General features: G+C 68.5%; 2 protein-coding genes across 5 annotated transcripts; both read left to right on the top strand.

Annotated features, from left to right (window-relative positions):
• Positions 1–520: 520 nt before the first annotated feature.
• Positions 521–9,376, top strand: ECE2 (endothelin converting enzyme 2). 3 transcript variants are annotated; one of them, XR_012043279.1, is made up of 19 exons: positions 521–779; positions 2,548–2,634; positions 3,048–3,192; positions 3,401–3,616; positions 3,719–3,843; positions 3,982–4,128; positions 4,217–4,282; positions 4,495–4,683; positions 5,076–5,218; positions 5,359–5,473; positions 5,797–5,907; positions 6,105–6,203; positions 6,292–6,369; positions 6,576–6,679; positions 7,011–7,121; positions 7,455–7,522; positions 7,698–7,756; positions 8,141–8,331; positions 8,413–8,497. XR_012043279.1 is itself a non-coding variant. In XM_072866660.1 (19 exons), the coding sequence occupies exons 1-19, from the start codon at positions 738–740 to the stop codon at positions 8,805–8,807; spliced, it is 2,310 nt and encodes a 769-aa protein (XP_072722761.1). In that variant the 5' UTR covers positions 521–737; the 3' UTR covers positions 8,808–9,376. The 3 variants fall into 3 exon arrangements, 1 of the variants encoding a protein (XP_072722761.1); XR_012043278.1 differs by having other exon boundaries at positions 7,666–7,756; XM_072866660.1 differs by lacking the exon at positions 7,698–7,756 and adding an exon at positions 8,631–9,376 and having other exon boundaries at positions 8,413–8,508.
• A 124-nt stretch (positions 9,377–9,500) lies between these two features.
• Positions 9,501–13,119, top strand: LOC140653925 (mitochondrial ubiquitin ligase activator of nfkb 1-A-like). 2 transcript variants are annotated; one of them, XM_072866663.1, is made up of 5 exons: positions 9,501–9,565; positions 10,742–10,883; positions 11,141–11,228; positions 11,310–11,430; positions 11,618–13,119. In XM_072866663.1, exons 1-5 carry the CDS (start codon positions 9,501–9,503, stop codon positions 12,312–12,314), a joined length of 1,113 nt encoding a protein of 370 aa, XP_072722764.1. In that variant the 3' UTR covers positions 12,315–13,119. The 2 variants fall into 2 exon arrangements, with proteins under 2 accessions (XP_072722764.1, XP_072722763.1); XM_072866662.1 differs by lacking the exon at positions 9,501–9,565 and adding an exon at positions 10,265–10,358 and having other exon boundaries at positions 10,744–10,883.
• The last annotated feature ends 4,226 nt before the right edge of the window (positions 13,120–17,345 follow it).

Below are 17,345 nucleotides of genomic sequence, written 5' to 3'. Positions count from 1 at the left end.
TGCCTCGGGGTACCGGGGTGGGGGTGTCAGTCGGGGTGTGGGGGGATGTGGGGGGGTGTGCAGCCACCCGGGCGTGCGCTGGTGCACTGGGGTGTGTGCCCGGGTACCAGAGCAGGGTGTGCTGCTGCGGCTGGGCACCGTTGCCACGCCGCTGCTGGTGCCGGTGCCGGTAGCCGGTGCTGTGCGGTGGCAGTGTGCCTCCCCGGGTGCTGAAGCCCGGCGCCGGTACGTGTGGCAGTGTGCCGGTGCCCGTTGCGGGCGCCCGGGTGTGAGCCCGGGTGCTGCTCCCCGTGCCGGTGCCGGTGCCGGTGCACCGCCCTCACTGGCGAGGGTGCAGGTGCCGGTGCGGCTCGCCGTCCCGGTGCCGGTGCGGGGCTCCTCCCGCGCGCACGGCGGTCACCTTGGCGGCGGGGCCGGGCCGGGTGGAGCGGAGCGGAGCGGTGCGACCGGGCTGGGCGCCGGAGTCCCCGCTCCAGCCGCCCCCCGAGGCGCCGGCCCCAGCCGCCCCCGCCCCGTGCCTGCGGGCCGCGCCCAGCCGGTAGCAGCCCCCACGGCTCCATCCCTCCGGCGCGGCCCCATCCCTGCCCGGCCCCGGTCCCGGTCCCGGTCCCGGTCCCGGCGACGGCGCGGCGCCCGGTGCGGGCCATGGCGGCGGCGGAGGCAGGCGGCGCTGCGGCGGCGGCGGGGGCCCGGCGCGGCCCGGGCGGGGAGCGGAGCTAGGCGGGAGGCGGCCCGGGATGGCCAGGATGAACGTGGCCCTCCAGGAGCTCGGACACGCCGTGAGTGCCCGGGGCAGCGGTGCGGGCCGGGCCGGGGGTGGCGGTGGGGCAGGGCGGGGGCAACGAGCGGGGAGTGGGGCAGGAGGAAGGGGGTCCGGGGGCACCGGCGAGGGCGGCAGAGGGGACGGCGAGGGGGACAGGAGGGGGCCGGGGCAGAGGAGAGCCGGGGGCGGGAGGGCTGAGGGAGCTGGAAGGGCTGGGGGGGCTGCGGGACCCCGCAGGAGGAGGGGATGGCAGGGCTGGGGGAGCCCGGGGGGCGAGAGCCTGGGGGATGCAGGGGGCTGCGTGGGGCCGGGGGAACTGCGTGGCTGGAGGGTCCCCGTCCCCCACGGCGGGGGGGAGAAGGGGGAGGAAGGCCCGCCCCAAACCTCTACCTGTGGTCGGGCAGAGGGAGCTGGGGCAGTTCGGAGACGGCCCCACAGACCCTGCCCCACCGAGGCACGAAGCCCACCTGGGGTACAGTGATGCTGCTCGTAGGGTGCTCCCCAAGGCAGCACCCCTGGAGGGAGTAGGGGGCCCGGTCCCTGTGGGTCTCAGCCCCACGGAGAGGGCAGGGGAGCCCCAGGACAAGATCCTGCTCCTGCCTCAAGGATGCCAGGAGGTCCCGGGGAGGGGGTGCTGCCGGCTGGTGCCCAGGAGGATGGGGACCACCCGGGAGGGGAGAGGAACATGTCAGGGGAGCCGGGGCGGTGGGGGTGCCCGGCTGGCCGAGCTCCCACAGGATGCCGAGCTGTCCCTCCTAACGCCAGCGGCTCCCGGGAACCCGCCCCGGTGGGGGGCTCCTGCCGACTGTCGATCCCAGCCTCGCGCCCTCCCGCCACAGCAGCCCTTGGCAAAGTCCCCTCCCTGTCCCGGCGGTGTGGCAGAGCTGGGCACCGGGCACTTGCTCTGCTTCACCCCCTGCCCATCATCCTTCCCGCCCTAGATCCTTCCTGGCCTCGGACACCAGCCCTGCAGGCAGCCCCAGGGCATCCACCTTAGTCTGCAGCACAGACAGGGGGGTGAGCCGCAACCCACCTGGGCATTAACTCTGAAGCCTAAGGATGGCTCGCAACCAGCAGCATTGCTGACTCTCTTCCACCAAAGCCTCCAGCTTTTTCTTCCAGCAACCCCCCCTCCAAAGCTGCTGGCTCAGCTCCATCACCTCCCTCTTGGCTGCGTCTTCGGCAGCCCTCACGGCTGGGTCGGTGCAAGCAGCCCCTCCCGGGCTGCCCCGCAAGGCCGGGAGCAAGGGGGTCCTGCCCTGCCGGCTGACACCCCCTGTAGTGCCCCCTCTCCCCCGACATGCTCTGCCCGCGCAGGCTCGGCCCTGCGCCCCGGGCACCCCTGGGGCCAGGATGGGGCGGGAGACGCTTCCAGATGTTTCGGACCGGTGCACATCTGCATGGAAAGTTCCAGGCAGGGGAGGAGGGGCGAGGCAGCAGCACTAGGCAACGGTTGCCTGGCAACGGGGACCACGTCTCCGTGGCGATGTGGCACCTGTCAGCAGGGCTGATGCCACGGCTGCCATGGCGACATGGAGGGATGCTCTGGCGCGAGCCCCTGAGCCCCCCACCAGCAGCTCTCCCCGTGCTCCCCGGGGCCACCCGGGGCTGGGGACAGCCTCTGGGGGAGGCCCGGGTGCACCGAGGGGGGTCAGGGGCTGCCCCGGCCCCCCCGTGCACCTGCTGAGTGGGCACCGGCCCTTGCCGTAAGATCCAGAGGGGATGGTGGGGTGGGGGGCAGCCACCCCCACGCCCCCATCCCAGCCTGCTCCCTCCCTCGGCAGATGCCCGACTACAAGCGTGCCACGCTGCAGGACGACGAGGGGCCGGAGCCGGCAGGGGATGGCAGCACTTCTCCTGACAGCGTGGAGGTGAGGTCTGCCCCGGCCCCTCCATCCTTCCCCTCTTCATCCTCCCTGGCCCCCCTCCTCACCCTCAGCTGGAGCCTGCCCGCAGTCGGGTGGGCAGCAGGAGGAGGGCCGGCAGCAGGAGGAGGGCCGGCAGCCAAACCAGCCCTGGCTGTCCCCAGGGATGTGCTGGGAGGCAGCCAAAATGCGGCAGAGAGTGTGCCCAGGCCATCGTCCTTCCTTGCGGCTGGGGGGGGGGCCACCAGCACCCACTGCCGGCTTGCCGGGGCTGGTGCCCTGGGCACCCCCGGACGGATGCCCCGATCCCCACCTCGTCATGCAGCTGAGCCAGGCACTGGGGAGCGGTAGGGGAGGGAAGGGGGAGCGGCGAGGTTTGGTCCCCCAGCGGTGCGATGGCAGGTCCTGCTCCTGCCCAGGTGGGGTTTCGGAAGGGGCCGGGGCTGCTGCTGAGCCGCCTGGCCTCGCGCAGCCAGCTGGAGCTGGTGCTCTGCGCCGTCGCCGTCTCCCTGGCCCTGCTGCTCGGCGTTGCCGTTGTCGCCCTGGCCATCCAGTACCGCAGAGGTAGGGAGGGTCCCCGCGGCCCCGCCGGGGTGGCAGTGGCGTCCCCACACCCGGGGGGGACGTGGCAGGACGGGGAGGGATGGGTCAGCCTGGAGTTCTTGCTCTGGGTGCTCTGCCCGCCCCGGGGTGCAGGCAGGGCTTGGCCCCGCTCCGTGCCTTGGTTTCCCCCGGCAGGCACGCACAGCCCCAGGCATGCCTTCCCTGCCAGATCCCTCTCACAGCACGTGCCTGACGGATGCCTGCATCCGGGTGGCCAGCAAGATCCTGGAGGCCCTGGATGCAGAGACGGACCCGTGCCAGGACTTCTACCAGTACTCGTGCGGGGGCTGGATCAAGAGGAACCCGCTGCCCAACGGGCGCTCCAAGTGGAGCACCTTCAACAGCATCTGGGACCAGAACCAGGCCATCATGAAGCACCTCCTAGGTGGGCATGGGGCGGGGGGGTCATGGCTACCGGGGGGGTGACCTCCGGGCACAGGCGGGCAGAGCCCCGGCATCCCTGGGGCTGACCCGCAGCCTCCCGCAGAGAACGCCACCTTCAACTCCAGCAGTGAGGCGGAGCGGAAGACGCAGCGATACTACCTGTCCTGCCTCAAGGAGCAGAGGATAGAGGAGCTGGGCTCCCAGCCCCTCATGGAGCTCATCGACAAGGTGGGCAGCCATCCACACGTGAGCCAAGCTGTCGGGGCTCAGCCCAGCACATCTCCCGCTCGGTTCTTCACGGGGAGGGGGCAGCCCTCGGGGACGGACCCTATCCCTCCTTGAGGCGCTGGGTCTGTCTGCCAGCAGATCGGGGGGTGGAACGTCACCGGCTCCTGGAACCAGACCAGCTTCATGGAGGTCCTCAAGATGGTGTCAGGCACGTACCGGGCGACCCCCTTCTTCACGGTGTATGTGGGTGCGGACTCCAAGAGCTCCAACAGCAACGTCATCCAGGTTGGCAGCTTGGCACCGAGGGGTGGCAGGCACCGGGGGGGGCACCGGCAGGCACCGGGCTGCCCATGCTGCCCCTCTGTCCTCCCAGGTAGATCAGTCGGGGCTTTTCCTCCCATCCCGGGATTACTACCTGAACAAGACCGCCAACGAGAGGGTGAGGCTGGGCGCCGGGCACCCTGCCGGCAGCAACTGGGGGAAACCCACAGCAATGGGGTGTGAGCAGTGCCGGGGCACACCTGGCACCTGCACCCTGCCCATCGAGGTGGCACAGTGCCCAGGCATGGTGCCCAGGCAGCGGGTCTGAGCCCCCTGGAGAGGCTGGATGAGCTGCAGCCAGGGCTGAGCTGGGACTCGGGGTCCCACCAGGTCCTGGCAGCGTACCTGGACTACATGGTGGAGCTGGGCACGCTGCTGGGGGGGGCCCCGGAGCCCACCCGCCTCCAGATGCAGCAGGTGCTGGACTTCGAAACCCAGCTGGCCAACATCACCGTGCCCCAGGCTGAGCGGCGGGACGACGAGAAGATCTACCACAAGATGAGCATCGCCGAGCTGCAGGTGGGCACAGCCTGGGAAAACCTCTGGGGACGCAAGGAGGGGTTGTCCAGTGGGGCACCGAGGGGTCCGCGCCTGCTGCTGCCCCTCCCAGGACAACCTGGGCAGCCCCATCCGTTGTGAGACATGTGCTGGGTGCTGGAGTGAGGTGCTCATCCCCCCGGTCATTAGGATTTGGGGCGAGCTACAACCCCGCATGGGGGGTCCTGGGGTCCCCTCCTTGTCCTGCAGCATTGAGAGCTGCAGGGAGCCATGGGAAGGGTTTGGGGCAGGGAAGGGATTTGGGATGCTGAGGGACCTTGGGACCCTGCCGGGGAGCACAGCCCCTGCCCCGGGGAGGATGGGGCAGAGCCGTGCCAAGCATCCAGGTGCCGCGTTCCCGTGTCCTCCCCCAGGCCCTGGCCCCCGCCATCGACTGGCTGGATTACCTGTCCTATGCCCTGGCCCCACTGGAGCTGGCCGACACGGAGCCCGTGGTGGTGTATGGGGACACCTACCTCCAGCAGGTCTCCGACCTCATCAACAGCACCGACAGGAGGTGAGGCACCCGTGAACCCCCGCCATGCTCCAGCTTGGGGTTTCCCCCATGGTGGGGGCACATTTTGGGCTCACCGGTGGCTGGGCCATCTCCCGTGGACCATGCCCGTGCCGAGCCGTGGCATTTATCTGCCCCTGCAGCATCCTGAACAACTACCTGATCTGGAACCTGGTGCAGAAGACGGCCTCCAGCCTGGACCAGCGCTTTGAGACAGCACAAGAGAGGTTGCTGGAGACACTCTACGGCACCAGGAAGGTAACGGGGGGCCCCAATTCTCTTCCCCATCCTACTGGGGGGAGTGAACGAGCGGCTGTGTGGTGCTTAGTTGCCAGCTGGGGTTAAACCACAACACTGCTCTGCCTCCAGCCTGGAAGCAGCCAGGACCACCTCTGCCCTTGGGATGCCCTTGGAATGCTGAGCCCTGGATGCTGCAGAGGGAACCCAGGGACCATCTTTTGGGATGGGGGATTAGCTGCTGAGCATCTCCCCCCTGGGAGGGGGCGGATCCAGGCTGGGGGCAGGGAGGGGAGCAGGGGAGGGGGTTGGGAGTCTCACAGACCCCTGTCTTGCTCCCACAGTCCTGCACGCCCCGCTGGCAAACCTGCATCTCCAACACGGATGACACGCTGGGCTTCGCCCTGGGCTCCCTCTTTGTCAAAGCCACCTTCGACCGGGACAGCAAAGCCATCGTGAGGATGCTTCTGCCCCCGTCCCCTCCCCATCACCATCTGCAGGAACCCCCCCTTTTTCCCCCCAAACCCCAGGGCTGGAAGGCAGGGAGCAGGGAAACAGGATCCCCAGCTCCGGGGAGGTCGCATCCTGCCCACCCTGTCCCTGCTCGAGGGGCTGCAGGGGGCAGGGGGGCTTCATTCCCTCCCCTCCCCAGGCTGAGGAGATGATCAGCGAGATCCGGGCAGCCTTCGAGGTGTCCCTGGACCAGCTGGACTGGATGGACGAGAAGACCAGGCAGGCTGCGAAGGAGAAGGTGACCCCGGGGAGGGCAGTGGGTGGGAGACACCCCTCCCAGGAAGCCCCCCCACCCCATCTCACTGCCGGGGCCTCTCCCCACGCAGGCAGACGCCATCTATGACATGATCGGCTTCCCCGACTTCATCCTGGACAACAAGGACCTGGACGATGTCTATGATGGGGTAGGGGGACACCCGGCTCGTGGGGAGGGGGTCTGGTCCCCGCTCACGCCAAGCCCTGGGGGGCCCCATGGTGGAGCGATGTCCCTATTTGGGGGACCCGTTTGGGACAGGGCGTTAGGTGGAGCCACCCCTGTACCGAGTGCATCCCAGACAGGGCGGGGGAAAGAGCCCCCGGTGTACCCCTCCTCATCTCTCTTCCTCACCAGTACGAGGTCTCGGAGGACTCCTTCTTCCAGAACATGCTCAACTTCTACAACTTCTCCGCCAAAGTGATGGCCGACCAGCTCCGGAAACCCCCCAACCGCGACCAGTAAGGGGGAAGGCCGGGGCGGGGGCGGAGGATGTGACACCAGCACGGTGTCACAGCACTGTCCCTGGCACGGCCTGGGTGGCACTGGTTCACTGGGGGGAAGGTCCCCCTCGTGGGGTGGCACGGCATTGTAGGTCACCCGTGGTGGCTCTGGCTTGTCCCTGGGGCAGGGTCCCTTGGTCACGGGGTGGGCGGGCAGCGGTGGCAGCCCCGGGCAGGGCAGCACAGGGGACCCACGGTGGGAGATGGCACAGGAGGGTGCCGGGGTTCGGTGGGAGAGGGGACACATCCCTGCCTGTCCCCTGTCCCCTGTCCCACCTCCCTGCCCCAGGTGGAGCATGACCCCGCAGACCGTCAATGCCTACTATCTGCCCACCAAGAACGGGATTGTCTTCCCCGCCGGCATCCTGCAGGCTCCCTTCTACGCCCGCAACCACCCCAAGTGAGCCTGGCACAGGGATGGGGGGGCATCTCCTGGGGGCGGGGGGGCACGGGCTGGATCAGGGCCAGCACCCCACAGAGCCCCCCACAGTCACAAAGCAAAGCCCTGGGGGGCTTGAGGGTCCCTCCAGGCTTTACATCCTGCAGCCAAGACAGCCTGCAAAGTCCCCATGGGGCCACCAGTGTCCCCAACAGGACTGATTCCCAACCGGAGCAGAGTCTCGCCCGGACACAGATGGGGTGCCCAGGCTGCGGAGGGGGTGCCCGGGCCGGGGACAGGCTGCAACGGCATCATCCCCCCGCACTTACCTGTCTCTCTCCCGCGGCCCCACAGAGCACTTAATTTCGGCGGCATCGGCGTGGTGATGGGGCACGAGCTGACCCACGCGTTTGACGACCAAGGTGAGAGCCCGCAGGCAGCGCCAGCCCTGACCCCCATCACCTTCCTGCCCGCCCCCTGCCCTCGGCGTGGGGAGGGGGTGCCACGGGCACGCGGGGGTCCCGCTTTGCCATCCATTGCATCATGTGTGCTCGTGCCCCCCCAGCCGCCCCCCCTTCTATCATCCTGTCTCCCCAGGTGGCACCCGCCGATACCTCCCCCCGGCTTCTCTGTGCAGCTTTCGCTCCATCCGCTTGGTGAGGACACGGTGTCTGCAGCCCCGGCCCCCTCCTCATCCTCCTCCCCACATCCGCTCTGCTTTGCGCCTTCACCGCAGCCCTGGAGCCGAGATGGGGTCAATGGGGGAATTTGGGGTGACAAATCTGGCTTGGGGCAGCGGGGATGCACCGGGGGATGGCTGGGGACCCAAGCGCACGGCTGAGCCCCAGCCGGAGCCTGCCTGGAGCAGGGCCTGGGGGACACCATCTCCCCTGGGCATGGACCCAAGGCGCCAGGTCCCCCGGTGTCCCCTGGGGCTGTCCCCACCACACCCCACCCTGCTTCAGGACCCCCTGCAGCGGGGGGTCTGCAGGGGGCCAGCATCCCCCGGTCCCACCCCGCCCCATGGCTCGGTCCCGCAGGGCGGGAGTACGACAAGGAGGGCAACCTGCGGCCATGGTGGCAGAACTCCTCCCTGGAGGCCTTCAAGAACCGGACAGCATGCATGACGGAGCAGTACAGCCGCTACACCGTCCACCGTGAGAAGGTCAACGGCCGGCAGACGCTGGGCGAGAACATCGCCGACAACGGCGGGCTCAAGGCAGCCTACAACGTGAGTGCCGCCATCCCGAGGGGACGCAGACCCCCGTGCCCGTCTGTCCCTCCCTGGGGCTTCAGGGTGCCTCTCCCGCAGGCGTACAAGTCCTGGCTGCAGAAGAATGGGGAGGAGAAGCGCCTGCCAGCCCTGGGGCTCACCAACCACCAGCTCTTCTTCGTGGGCTTTGCACAGGTAGGGTGGAGTGGGATGGTGGGTTCCCCATCCCTCCCCGGCTCCTCGGAGCCGCTCCACAGCCCCCCATCCCGCCCGGGGGACTCTGCCCCCCGTCCCTGAGGCTGCTCCCGCTCCGGCAGGTGTGGTGCTCCGTCCGGACGCCCGAGAGCTCCCACGAAGGGCTGGTGACCGACCCCCACAGCCCTGACAAGTACCGTGTCATCGGCACCCTCAGCAACTCCCGGGACTTTGTCGAACATTTCGGCTGCCCCCTGGGCTCCCCCATGAACCCCGGCAAGCACTGTGAGGTGTGGTAGGGATGGGGAGGGTGCTGGGGACAGAGGGGACGATGCTCTGCTGTGCCCTCCCCAGCTCTCGCCGGCTGCCGGAGCTGGCCCATGGGGCAGAGAGTGGGGCCGCCCCCTGGGTCACCCTCCGTCGCGGTCCCCCACGGGGCACACACCGCACGCCGCCTCGCCCCACCTCTGCCCCCCTCCCCAGCACACGCAGCCCCACACTGGGCACCCACTGCAGCCCCCATCCACAGCCTGGGGCCGGGCACGGCCGGCAGAGAAGCCGAAGCACCCCCAAAATGCAGCTCTGCCCCCCAACCCTGATGCGCTAGAGACTGGCACAGCTCAGCTGCCCCAGCGCCGTGTCCCCCCCGGGCGGGCAGGTCAGAGGGGTCCCAGGGAGAGCACTAGAGCCGAGCGGCCCCCCGCTTCTGCCCCCCAGCCTGCCAGAGATGGAGGCTGGGGGCCACCCGGTTCCGCTCTTCCCTCGCCCCCTCCCGATCCGGCTTGGCTTCCCCATCCACCTCTGCTGGGACCAGTGGGCGGCAGCGGGGACTCTGGTGCCTTCAGCTGTGGGTGGCTGTCGCTGAATTTATTTAATGATTAAAAGCAGTTTCCACTTACTCCGGCGACTCCGGGTCCTTTGCGGTGTCGGGGCGGGGGGAGAGGTGGGATCCGGAGCAGGGGGTGACTCAAAAGCTGGGGGACATGTGGGAGATGAGACATCCCGAGGGACGGGAGCGGGAGATGAGAAATCCCGAGGGACCAAGGGAGGGGAGCGGGAGATGAGATGTCTTGAGGGACGGCGGGAGGGGAGCAGACGTGCGGGGAAGGCGAACGGCAGCCGCAGGGCTGACCCTCAGCCCTGGCACCCCACGCAGGGTCGGGGGGGGGGTGTCACCCCTCAGCCACAGACATGGGGGGGGCTGTGCTGCCGGCCGGCACCGGGCAGGGTGGCTGGGGGACACCGGGTGAGGCTGGGGCGACGGGAAGGCAGGAGCCGGGCTGGGACAGCCCCACAGCCCCGGCCCAGCCCCGGCGGGGTGGTGTCCCCCCGGTGGAAAGGCCAGCCAAGGGGTCCCATGGCCCCCCAGGCAGGGGTGACAGCACGGGTGACCCCATCCTGCCCTGGGGCCAGGCCGTGGCTGAGCCCCCTCCACAGAGTGCCTGGGGCCTGCCCTGGCCGGGACCTCTCCCTGCACCGCGCCCCCAGCCCCATACTGGGGTTCGCCCCTGCACCCCCGCCTCTGCACGGGGACCCGCCAGCCCGCGGGGGACAGCGGCCACGGGGGGGGGCTCGCAAAGGCCGCCGGGAGTTGTAGTCCTGTCGGTGACGGGCGCAAGGCCCGACGGGAGCGGTAGTTCGGCGCGAGGGACGCTGGGGGCTGTAGTTCCGGGCACGGCTCGCCCCGCCGCGGCGCCGCGGCGGCCGCACTCCATTTCCCAGCAGGCAGCGCGGCGGGGCCAGGGTCCGGGCCTGGGCGCCTCCGGCCTCGGGGGGCACGGGGGGCAGCGGGGTCGGGCCGGCGTGAGCGGCAGCGGCGGGGCCGGGCCGGGCCGGGCCGCGGGGGCTGGGTCCGAGCCGGGGGCTGGGTTCGGGCCAGATCGGGGGTGCTGGGCCCGGACTGGGGGTGCCGGGCCTAGGTGGGACCCTGGGTGCAGGGCCCGGGCTGGGTCACGGGTGCTGGGCCTCGGCCCGATCCTGCGTGCAGGGCAAGACGGGCGCCTCTGGACCCAGGCTGGGCAAGGGGTGCTGGGTTGGGCCGGGGCTGCCGGGCACCTGTGGATGCTGGAGCTGAACTGCCCCCAGCCAGGCCACGGGCAGGCTTGGCCCTAGGGCGGCAGCGCCCTGGGGACAGGGGCAGTGGGACGTCCCTGCCCTGGGGACAGGGGCGCTGGGACGTTCCTGCCCCTGGGCCGACACAGCCCCATCCCCCAGCCAACACGCCTGTCCTTGCAGGCGTGCTGCCCGAGCCTGGCACCATGGACGCGCCGCCCATCACGCCTGGGGAGCTGCTGTGTCTGGGCTCCAGCCTCGCCTTCTCCGGCCTCTTCTACTACCTGTACAGGAAGAAAGCCAGAGTCGTGGCACGCATACAGGTAGCCCTGTCCCTCACAGGCTCTTTTCTGCCCACTCTCCCTTCCCCGCTGCCCTACACTGCCCAGCCCAGAGCCTTGGATTTGGGTGCACCTTGCTGACGACTGCAGCCTGCTGCATCCCCTGCCAATGTCACGATGCCCGGGACCAAGCAGGTCACATCCTGCCAGAGATCCCCACAAAGCCATGCATGACCCACCCTCTGCCTGCCAGCCCATCTGCCCCTGCCCGTGTTCACGCTCAGTCCCTGCTCTTGCAGGAGGCCCCAAAGCTCCGGGTTGATGACAATTTACCAGCACTGGTGTCTGCGGCTGATGGGAGGTGCCTGCCTTACGTTGCCCTGGAAGGTAAGGAGACCCTGTGGCCCCACACCGGGGACGGGGCCCGGGCTCTCCTCCTTTGGCTGTGATGCATCCCTTGGTCCTTAGGCATAGTGCTGCCAGCCAAGGCTGCACTGACCAGCCATTACCATGAGGGGCTGCAGGGCGTGATCCAGAAACTGCTTCTGAAAGAGCATCGGCTGATCTGGAACGCCTTGGCCCGCAGCTGGTGAGCGATGGGAGGGGACAGCAGGGGTGGGCTTGCACCCGTGGGTCCAGACCCCCATCCTCTGGGGCCACTGGAGAGGCAGAAAGCGGCTCGGTTAAAGACTGTAGTCCCTACCCTCGGCTCAGCCACAGGAGCTCAGAGTTCCTCGGCGTTTTCCACATCCCAGCGCTGCACTCTCTGCTTGCAGGAGCGAGAGCGAGCGGGTGCTCTCGGAGCAGGTCTACACCGTCCCCTTCCTGCTGGCCTCACCAGACAGCGAGGCAGTGACGCAGGTGAGCGTGGAGAGCCCGCTCCGAGCTGTCTGCCTGCCGCTGGAGACGGTGTACGAGCGGTTCCAGCAGCCGGCCCATGGCTTCCGTGACCTGCTGGGCCAATACTTGAGCGGGGAGAAGCCCAAGGGCATCCTGGAGACGGAGGAGATGCTGCGGGTGGGGGCCGGGCTGACAGGCATTGGGGAGCTGGCCCTGCACCTCGACGGCTCCCTGCACCTCCAGCCACCGGCCCGGGAGGGCGAGTATTTCCTGTGCCTGGGGGACTGGCAGACAGTGCTGGCAGAGCTGGAGTCGGCCAGCGGGCTCTGGAAGGGTGCGGCAGTGCTGTGCGCCGTGGCAGGCCTGGCCGTCCTCCTGCATGCCCTGTGCCGTGCCTACCGCCGCGCCCGCCTCAAGCAGCAGCCTGAGGACAAGGAGCCGGATGGTGAGGAGGCCGGGGACGGGGGGCCCGAGGACTCCTGCGTGATCTGCCTGACGCGGCCCCGCGAGTGCGTCCTCCTGGGCTGTGGCCACATCTGCTGCTGCTTCCGCTGCTTCCAGGCCTTGCCTGCCCGCCTCTGCCCCATCTGCCGGGGGCCCATTGACCGTGTGGTGCCCCTCTACCAGGCCTGAGGGCACCTGGGGAGGGGGCCCAAGGAGGGGCAGCGTGAACCAAGCCAAGCCCGGAGCCTGCAGAAATACCAGCTGTGCCCTCGCGTGCAGCTGAGTGATTCTTGTTGGGAGGGAAGGGTCCTGGTGTGCCCCCCTTATCTGTTTTTGGGAGAGGGGGAGTTATAGCCTCCTCATCCTCCCTTTGTCTGCCAGAGGGATCCCCCCCAAACATGAAGGCTTGGGGGAACATACTCAGTGCCTGAGCTGAGGAGCCGGGTCCCCGGCCCCACACCAGGGTGTTCCTCTGGCTGCTGGCTGTTTGACCCATGCCCCTTTCCCAGCCCTGACCCCCCAAAGCCACGTGGGACTTTTCCCTTGTTTGGCTTTTCCAGCACGTGGCTTTGTCCGTGGGGAAGATGGCGGGGGCAAGACCAGGGCTGGCAGGGCACAGAGGACACGGTGGGGTGACAGAGACCCCCGAGCCACCGCAGTAGCACACCTTGGTGCCACTGTTGTCCTCCCCCCCACAATCCATGTACCTACAGCCACTGCCCAGACCATGTGGGGACACCCGGGGCTAGCAGGGATGAAGCATGCCCCTTCGCTAGCTGCTCTGCCACTCACGGAGGGGGACAGCGTCCCTCTGTCCCTCTCCACAGGGTCCCCGCTCTCCTGGAGTGGGAGGACAGCCCTGGGGCACCCCGGAGCCTGCCTGTGCCTCTGGCCCCTGCTGCACCCAGCTTTCCTGCCCGCCTCCTGGCCAGGACCGGGTGCGGGAGCGGCTTGCAGTGGTGTGTGGAGTGATAAAGCCAAGGAGTCGCGCTCGGCCTCGCCTCTTCCTTCGCGCCGTTCAGTCGGGGGGCTGGGGGGTGCACGCTCACTGGTGGTGGGCAGTAGGCAGGGGACCCCCGGCCGGGGTGCACCTTCTCAGGATACAGCCCCGAAGGTGGGGGGGAACAGGACTGTTGCCAAGGCGATCGTGCTCCTCCGGTCTCCATGGCAACTGCTCCCCTGGACCGCTCCCCATCAGTTCCTGGCTGCAGTTGCCCAGGCAACCCACGGGCTCTCCTGGCTCCTGCGGCTTTGGGGCACCCAGAATTTGGGGACACACACACACACGACAGCACTGGCAGGCCTCTGGCAGCCAGGCAGCAGCGTCGGGGGGTGGGAGGCAGGGGGATGATGTGCCCCCTCCCTGGGGCAGCGGCCCCATTGCTACCAGTTTGGGGCTGGGAGCTTGCTTGGGGCAAAGGTGGCCCTGTGGCGTTGCTCCCAGGGCCCACAGCTAGCCATGATGCCCCAGAGCACCCAGTCAAACCTCCTGTGACCCACATGCATTTTTGGGGGGGAGGGGGGGATTACCTCTCCTCTCCCCCCCAACCATCTTTCAGCCCGGCCTCTTCCCCACATCAGCACGGCGACTGCTGCACTGCAGAGTGAGCAGTGGGGCCCGGGTCCCCCCCGGAGCCAGGCATCCCCCCCACAGCAGGAGGGATTTCGGGAAGGAGATAAATACCAGATGGGAGAGGGCTGGGCTGCCAGGAACACACTCCCCGCGTGCCAAGAGCTGCCTGCGCGCGTGGGCCGGGGAGGGCAGGGGGTGCCCGTGCTCCCCAAGACTGCTCGTCTTGTTCCCCGGGGCCCGGCAGCCAGCCGGGGACGGGGACAGCTAGAGAGCACCCTGCAGCCACCCGCTCCCCTCTGTCCCCACAGGTGCTGAGGGTGCCCGGGGCAGGGGACAAATCCCCTGTGCTGGAGGAAGATGGGGAGGGTGCCGCCCCGTGCTGGGGCACAGCCCTACCCTATATCCCCCTCCTTGGGTCTCTGCCACCCCCGGGAGGCCACCAGCCCCACGGTGGCCTGGACACACAGACCCCAATGAGCAGCCCTGCCTGGCCCCGCTCCGGGCGGCAGCGTGACTCAACTGCTCAGCTCGGTGCCAGCCAAAGCCTCGCTGTGCCAAACCACCCGGCACAGGGGCTGCCCAGCCGTGCCGCAGCGCCTATGCCCCCGGCCGAACCCCCTGTCCGTGTGTGTCGTGTCCCCCCCCCAGGATTTTTGGTCTGGAGCAGGTCAGCGGGGAGCTCACAGTGCCCAGGCTGAGCCCTGCCCAGCCTCCCCCCCCGCCATGCAGGGCCCAAGAGGGACACTGCCAGCTGCCCCCCCCCCGCAGGGTCCCTGTGGGTGCCAGCCCGTGCCCATGGCCCCCACCCGCACCCCCAGGGATGCCAGCCCGCTGCCGCCTGCCTCCCTGTCTGTTGTCATGGTGACCAGAGATGTGGTGACAGACGAGGACGGAGCCTCACACCCCAGCAGGGCTGTTCACCCCCCTACGGGGTAGGCCTCCCCCACCCTCCCGCTCCCCCCCGCCCCAGGTCTGGGCAGGGACCCCTCCCCGAAGCCCCTGCCCCAGGCAGCGTGCTGGGGGTGCCCCATCTGCTCAGATGCAGCCACGGCATTGCGGGGACCGCGGCTGTGCCCCAGGCAGCTCATGTGAGGGATGGGGACAGTGCCATCCCCCTGCCCCGACTTACAATCGGACCCCCCCTCGGGAGCACCCTCTTCCCGAAGCCAGGCTGTGCGCTGAGACAGACAAACTCATCTCACTAGTGACAACCTGCTGGCTGGCCCCAGCTCTCCTGCAAAGGCTTGAGCCCTTCCTGCCTGGGAAAGGTGCTTTCCCTCCAGGGAGGGACTTTTTGGCCTCATCTTCCCACATCGCTGGCTGCGGGGACAGCACAGGGCGAGGAACACGCCGCTGTCCCACGCTTGCCCTGGGCTCACCCACAGCACAAGCTGCCAAGCAGGATGCCCGTCCCCTGTCCCCCAACATCTCCTCACTACGGTGACAAGGGCCACCACAACCATCGGCAGACATGGCCATCCCCACTGCCTGCACCCAGCCTGGGTGCACCTCTCCGCTCCCCCAAAAAGCCTGTGCAAAGGAGCTGCCCGCCCACAGCACAGGGCATCCCCACCTGCGCTCTCCCTCCCGGGAGGCGGTGGCAATAGCCAAGGGGGGGTGACATCCCTGACCTTGTCGGTGACCTTTGCCGGTCCCCCACGCCGGGCCGGGGCTGGGTGCTCAGAGAGAGCAGCGGTGCCAGCAGTGGGGAGCTGGCACTCGGCGAGGCCCCCCAGGCCGCGGCTGCCACCGCCGTGGAGCAGAAGTGCCATTTCACGTTTCTTGGCAGGGCTGGAAGCAGCACAGATGGAGGCACCAGAGCCGGCCTCCAGGCACGCCTCTGCAGCCCCCAGCCCCGTGGGGCCAGCCCTGGTGCTTCCAGCCCTCAGTGACAGCACCAACAGGCTCCTGGACCTGCACCAGAAAAAGCCCCGGGTCTGATGGCTGATGCCTCCTGCCTCCTCCAAGCCCCCTGTCATCCAGCCGCTGCCTGCCAGGCCACCGATCCCACCCTTGCCAGGCCTTGGGGACCACCAGGTGGTCCCATCCACTCCAAGCCTTGCAGCCCGGTGGTCTCTGCAGAGCCTGGGCAGGACATGCCCCCACCACAAGCTGCTTGCACACGCACAGGGTGTTTCTCCACTGTAAAACCACTGGAAGCACAAGTGACTGCAGGGAAACCCCTCACCTCCATCAAAGCACCCGGAGCCTGCACCCGAATACCCACCAAGGGTGCGGGGCTCAGGGGCAGCATCCAGCTGTGGGGCTGGGTCACAGCAGGAGCCGGTGGGCACCCGGAGCATCGCCCGAGGCCGGGCAATGCAGTGCAATCTCCATCCCCAGCCCCACTGCAGCTGGGAGCCCGGCTGTGTCCCCCCTGCCCAGCCCCATATCCACCCCACGGGGGTCACGGCCAGCCCCTAGCCCTTGCATCACCTGCAAGGTGTCCCAGCTTGGGGGCTGCGGCCCAGGTTTAAGGAGCCAGGGCAGGAAGAGCCGCCTGCTTCCCGCTCCCACAGCCTCTTCTTCCTGCTGAAGACAGCTTTGTGTCGGACAAAAGGCTGCAAAGGAAGCGAGAAAGGAGATTACGTGGCTGCTAAAAGGCGGATAACGAAGGTCGGATGAGAGCCAGGGGAAGGAGGGAGCACGGTCCCAGCTCACGATGTAGGGATACAACCCGCACTGGCAAGGGATGAGGGTGGTCCCTCCTGCACCCCCCTGCCCACCCACTCACTTTCAGGCCCCTGGTACCTCCTTTTTCCCCCCGTGGCCAGCAGCATCCTTGGGGAGCCAGAGACTAGAGATGTCCCAAGGAGATGCAGCACCCAGAGCCACAGTGCTGCCCTGTCCCACCTACAGCCCAGCTGTGCCGGCACGAATCCGGCCCTCCTCCTGGCCGGGGCTGGGTGGAGGGTCCCTCCCACACCCCCAAACCACAGCCAGCCCCACAGAGCTCCCCCCCACCCCATAGCCAAGCCAAGCAGCTCCCTTGGGTGCAAGGCACTATACAGATACAGGTACAGGTGTGGAATAAGCGGGGCCATTCCCAGGGTGACCTCTCTCAAGCCTCTTCCCAGGAGCCCGCCAGGCTGGAAGCCCTCCTGGAGCGCAGCACCAGCCCCGCTCACATCCCACACAGCCCATCTGCTCCTCTTCTCGCTCACCCCCAGCCCCGCGCGTGCCACGGCCTGCCTGTCCCTGCCCACGGGCAGCGGCACGTGGGCTCGGCGATGGGAAAAGCAGGCCACATCTCAGCGTGGGCCTCTCGCCTATTTTCCCAGGCACTTTTTGCAGGAGCAGAAGCCGTCACATGAAAAAGTTCAAGCTGGTTCCTCAGCAAAGGCAGGAATAACGGCACTGCCTTGCCAACAGAGAACAGGCACCGCTGCCCCGTCCCTCCCCGTCTCTGCTCTGGGAGGGGACAGCAGGGACTGGTGGTCTGCAGAGCTCGGCACATGGCTGAGCCTTCCCAAAATAGAAGTACCTGCCCTCTCGCATGGACCAGCCGGGCTGATGCTCTTCTGCAGCACCTTTCAACAGGATCTCAGGCCATGGAGATGCTAGCATGGAGAGATGGACCACAGGGCTGTCTGTAAAACCCCACTCTTGCTCCCTCAAGACAGCCAGAGGGAGATTCTCATGGGGCT

This window comes from Ciconia boyciana, chromosome 7 (assembly GCF_034638445.1).
Source record: "Ciconia boyciana chromosome 7, ASM3463844v1, whole genome shotgun sequence".
In the NCBI taxonomy this organism is placed as follows: Eukaryota; Metazoa; Chordata; class Aves; order Ciconiiformes; family Ciconiidae; genus Ciconia; species Ciconia boyciana.
Note: the sequence above shows the minus strand (reverse complement) of the source record. Positions and strands in the feature narration are given on the sequence as shown.

Coding starts and splice junctions, on each gene's coding strand:
- ECE2 (XM_072866660.1), top strand. CDS start 738: ATGGCCAGGATGAACGTGGCCCTCCAGGAGCTCGGACACGCC. Junction 6,370..6,575: donor TGGACGATGTCTATGATGGG/GTAGGGGGACAC, acceptor CTTCCTCACCAG/TACGAGGTCTCGGAGGACTC. Junction 7,122..7,454: donor TACGCCCGCAACCACCCCAA/GTGAGCCTGGCA, acceptor GCGGCCCCACAG/AGCACTTAATTTCGGCGGCA.
- LOC140653925 (XM_072866663.1), top strand. CDS start 9,501: ATGAGACATCCCGAGGGACGGGAGCGGGAGATGAGAAATCCCGAGGGA. Junction 9,566..10,741: donor GGACCAAGGGAGGGGAGCGG/GAGATGAGATGT, acceptor GCCTGTCCTTGC/AGGCGTGCTGCCCGAGCCTG. Junction 11,431..11,617: donor AACGCCTTGGCCCGCAGCTG/GTGAGCGATGGG, acceptor CTCTGCTTGCAG/GAGCGAGAGCGAGCGGGTGC.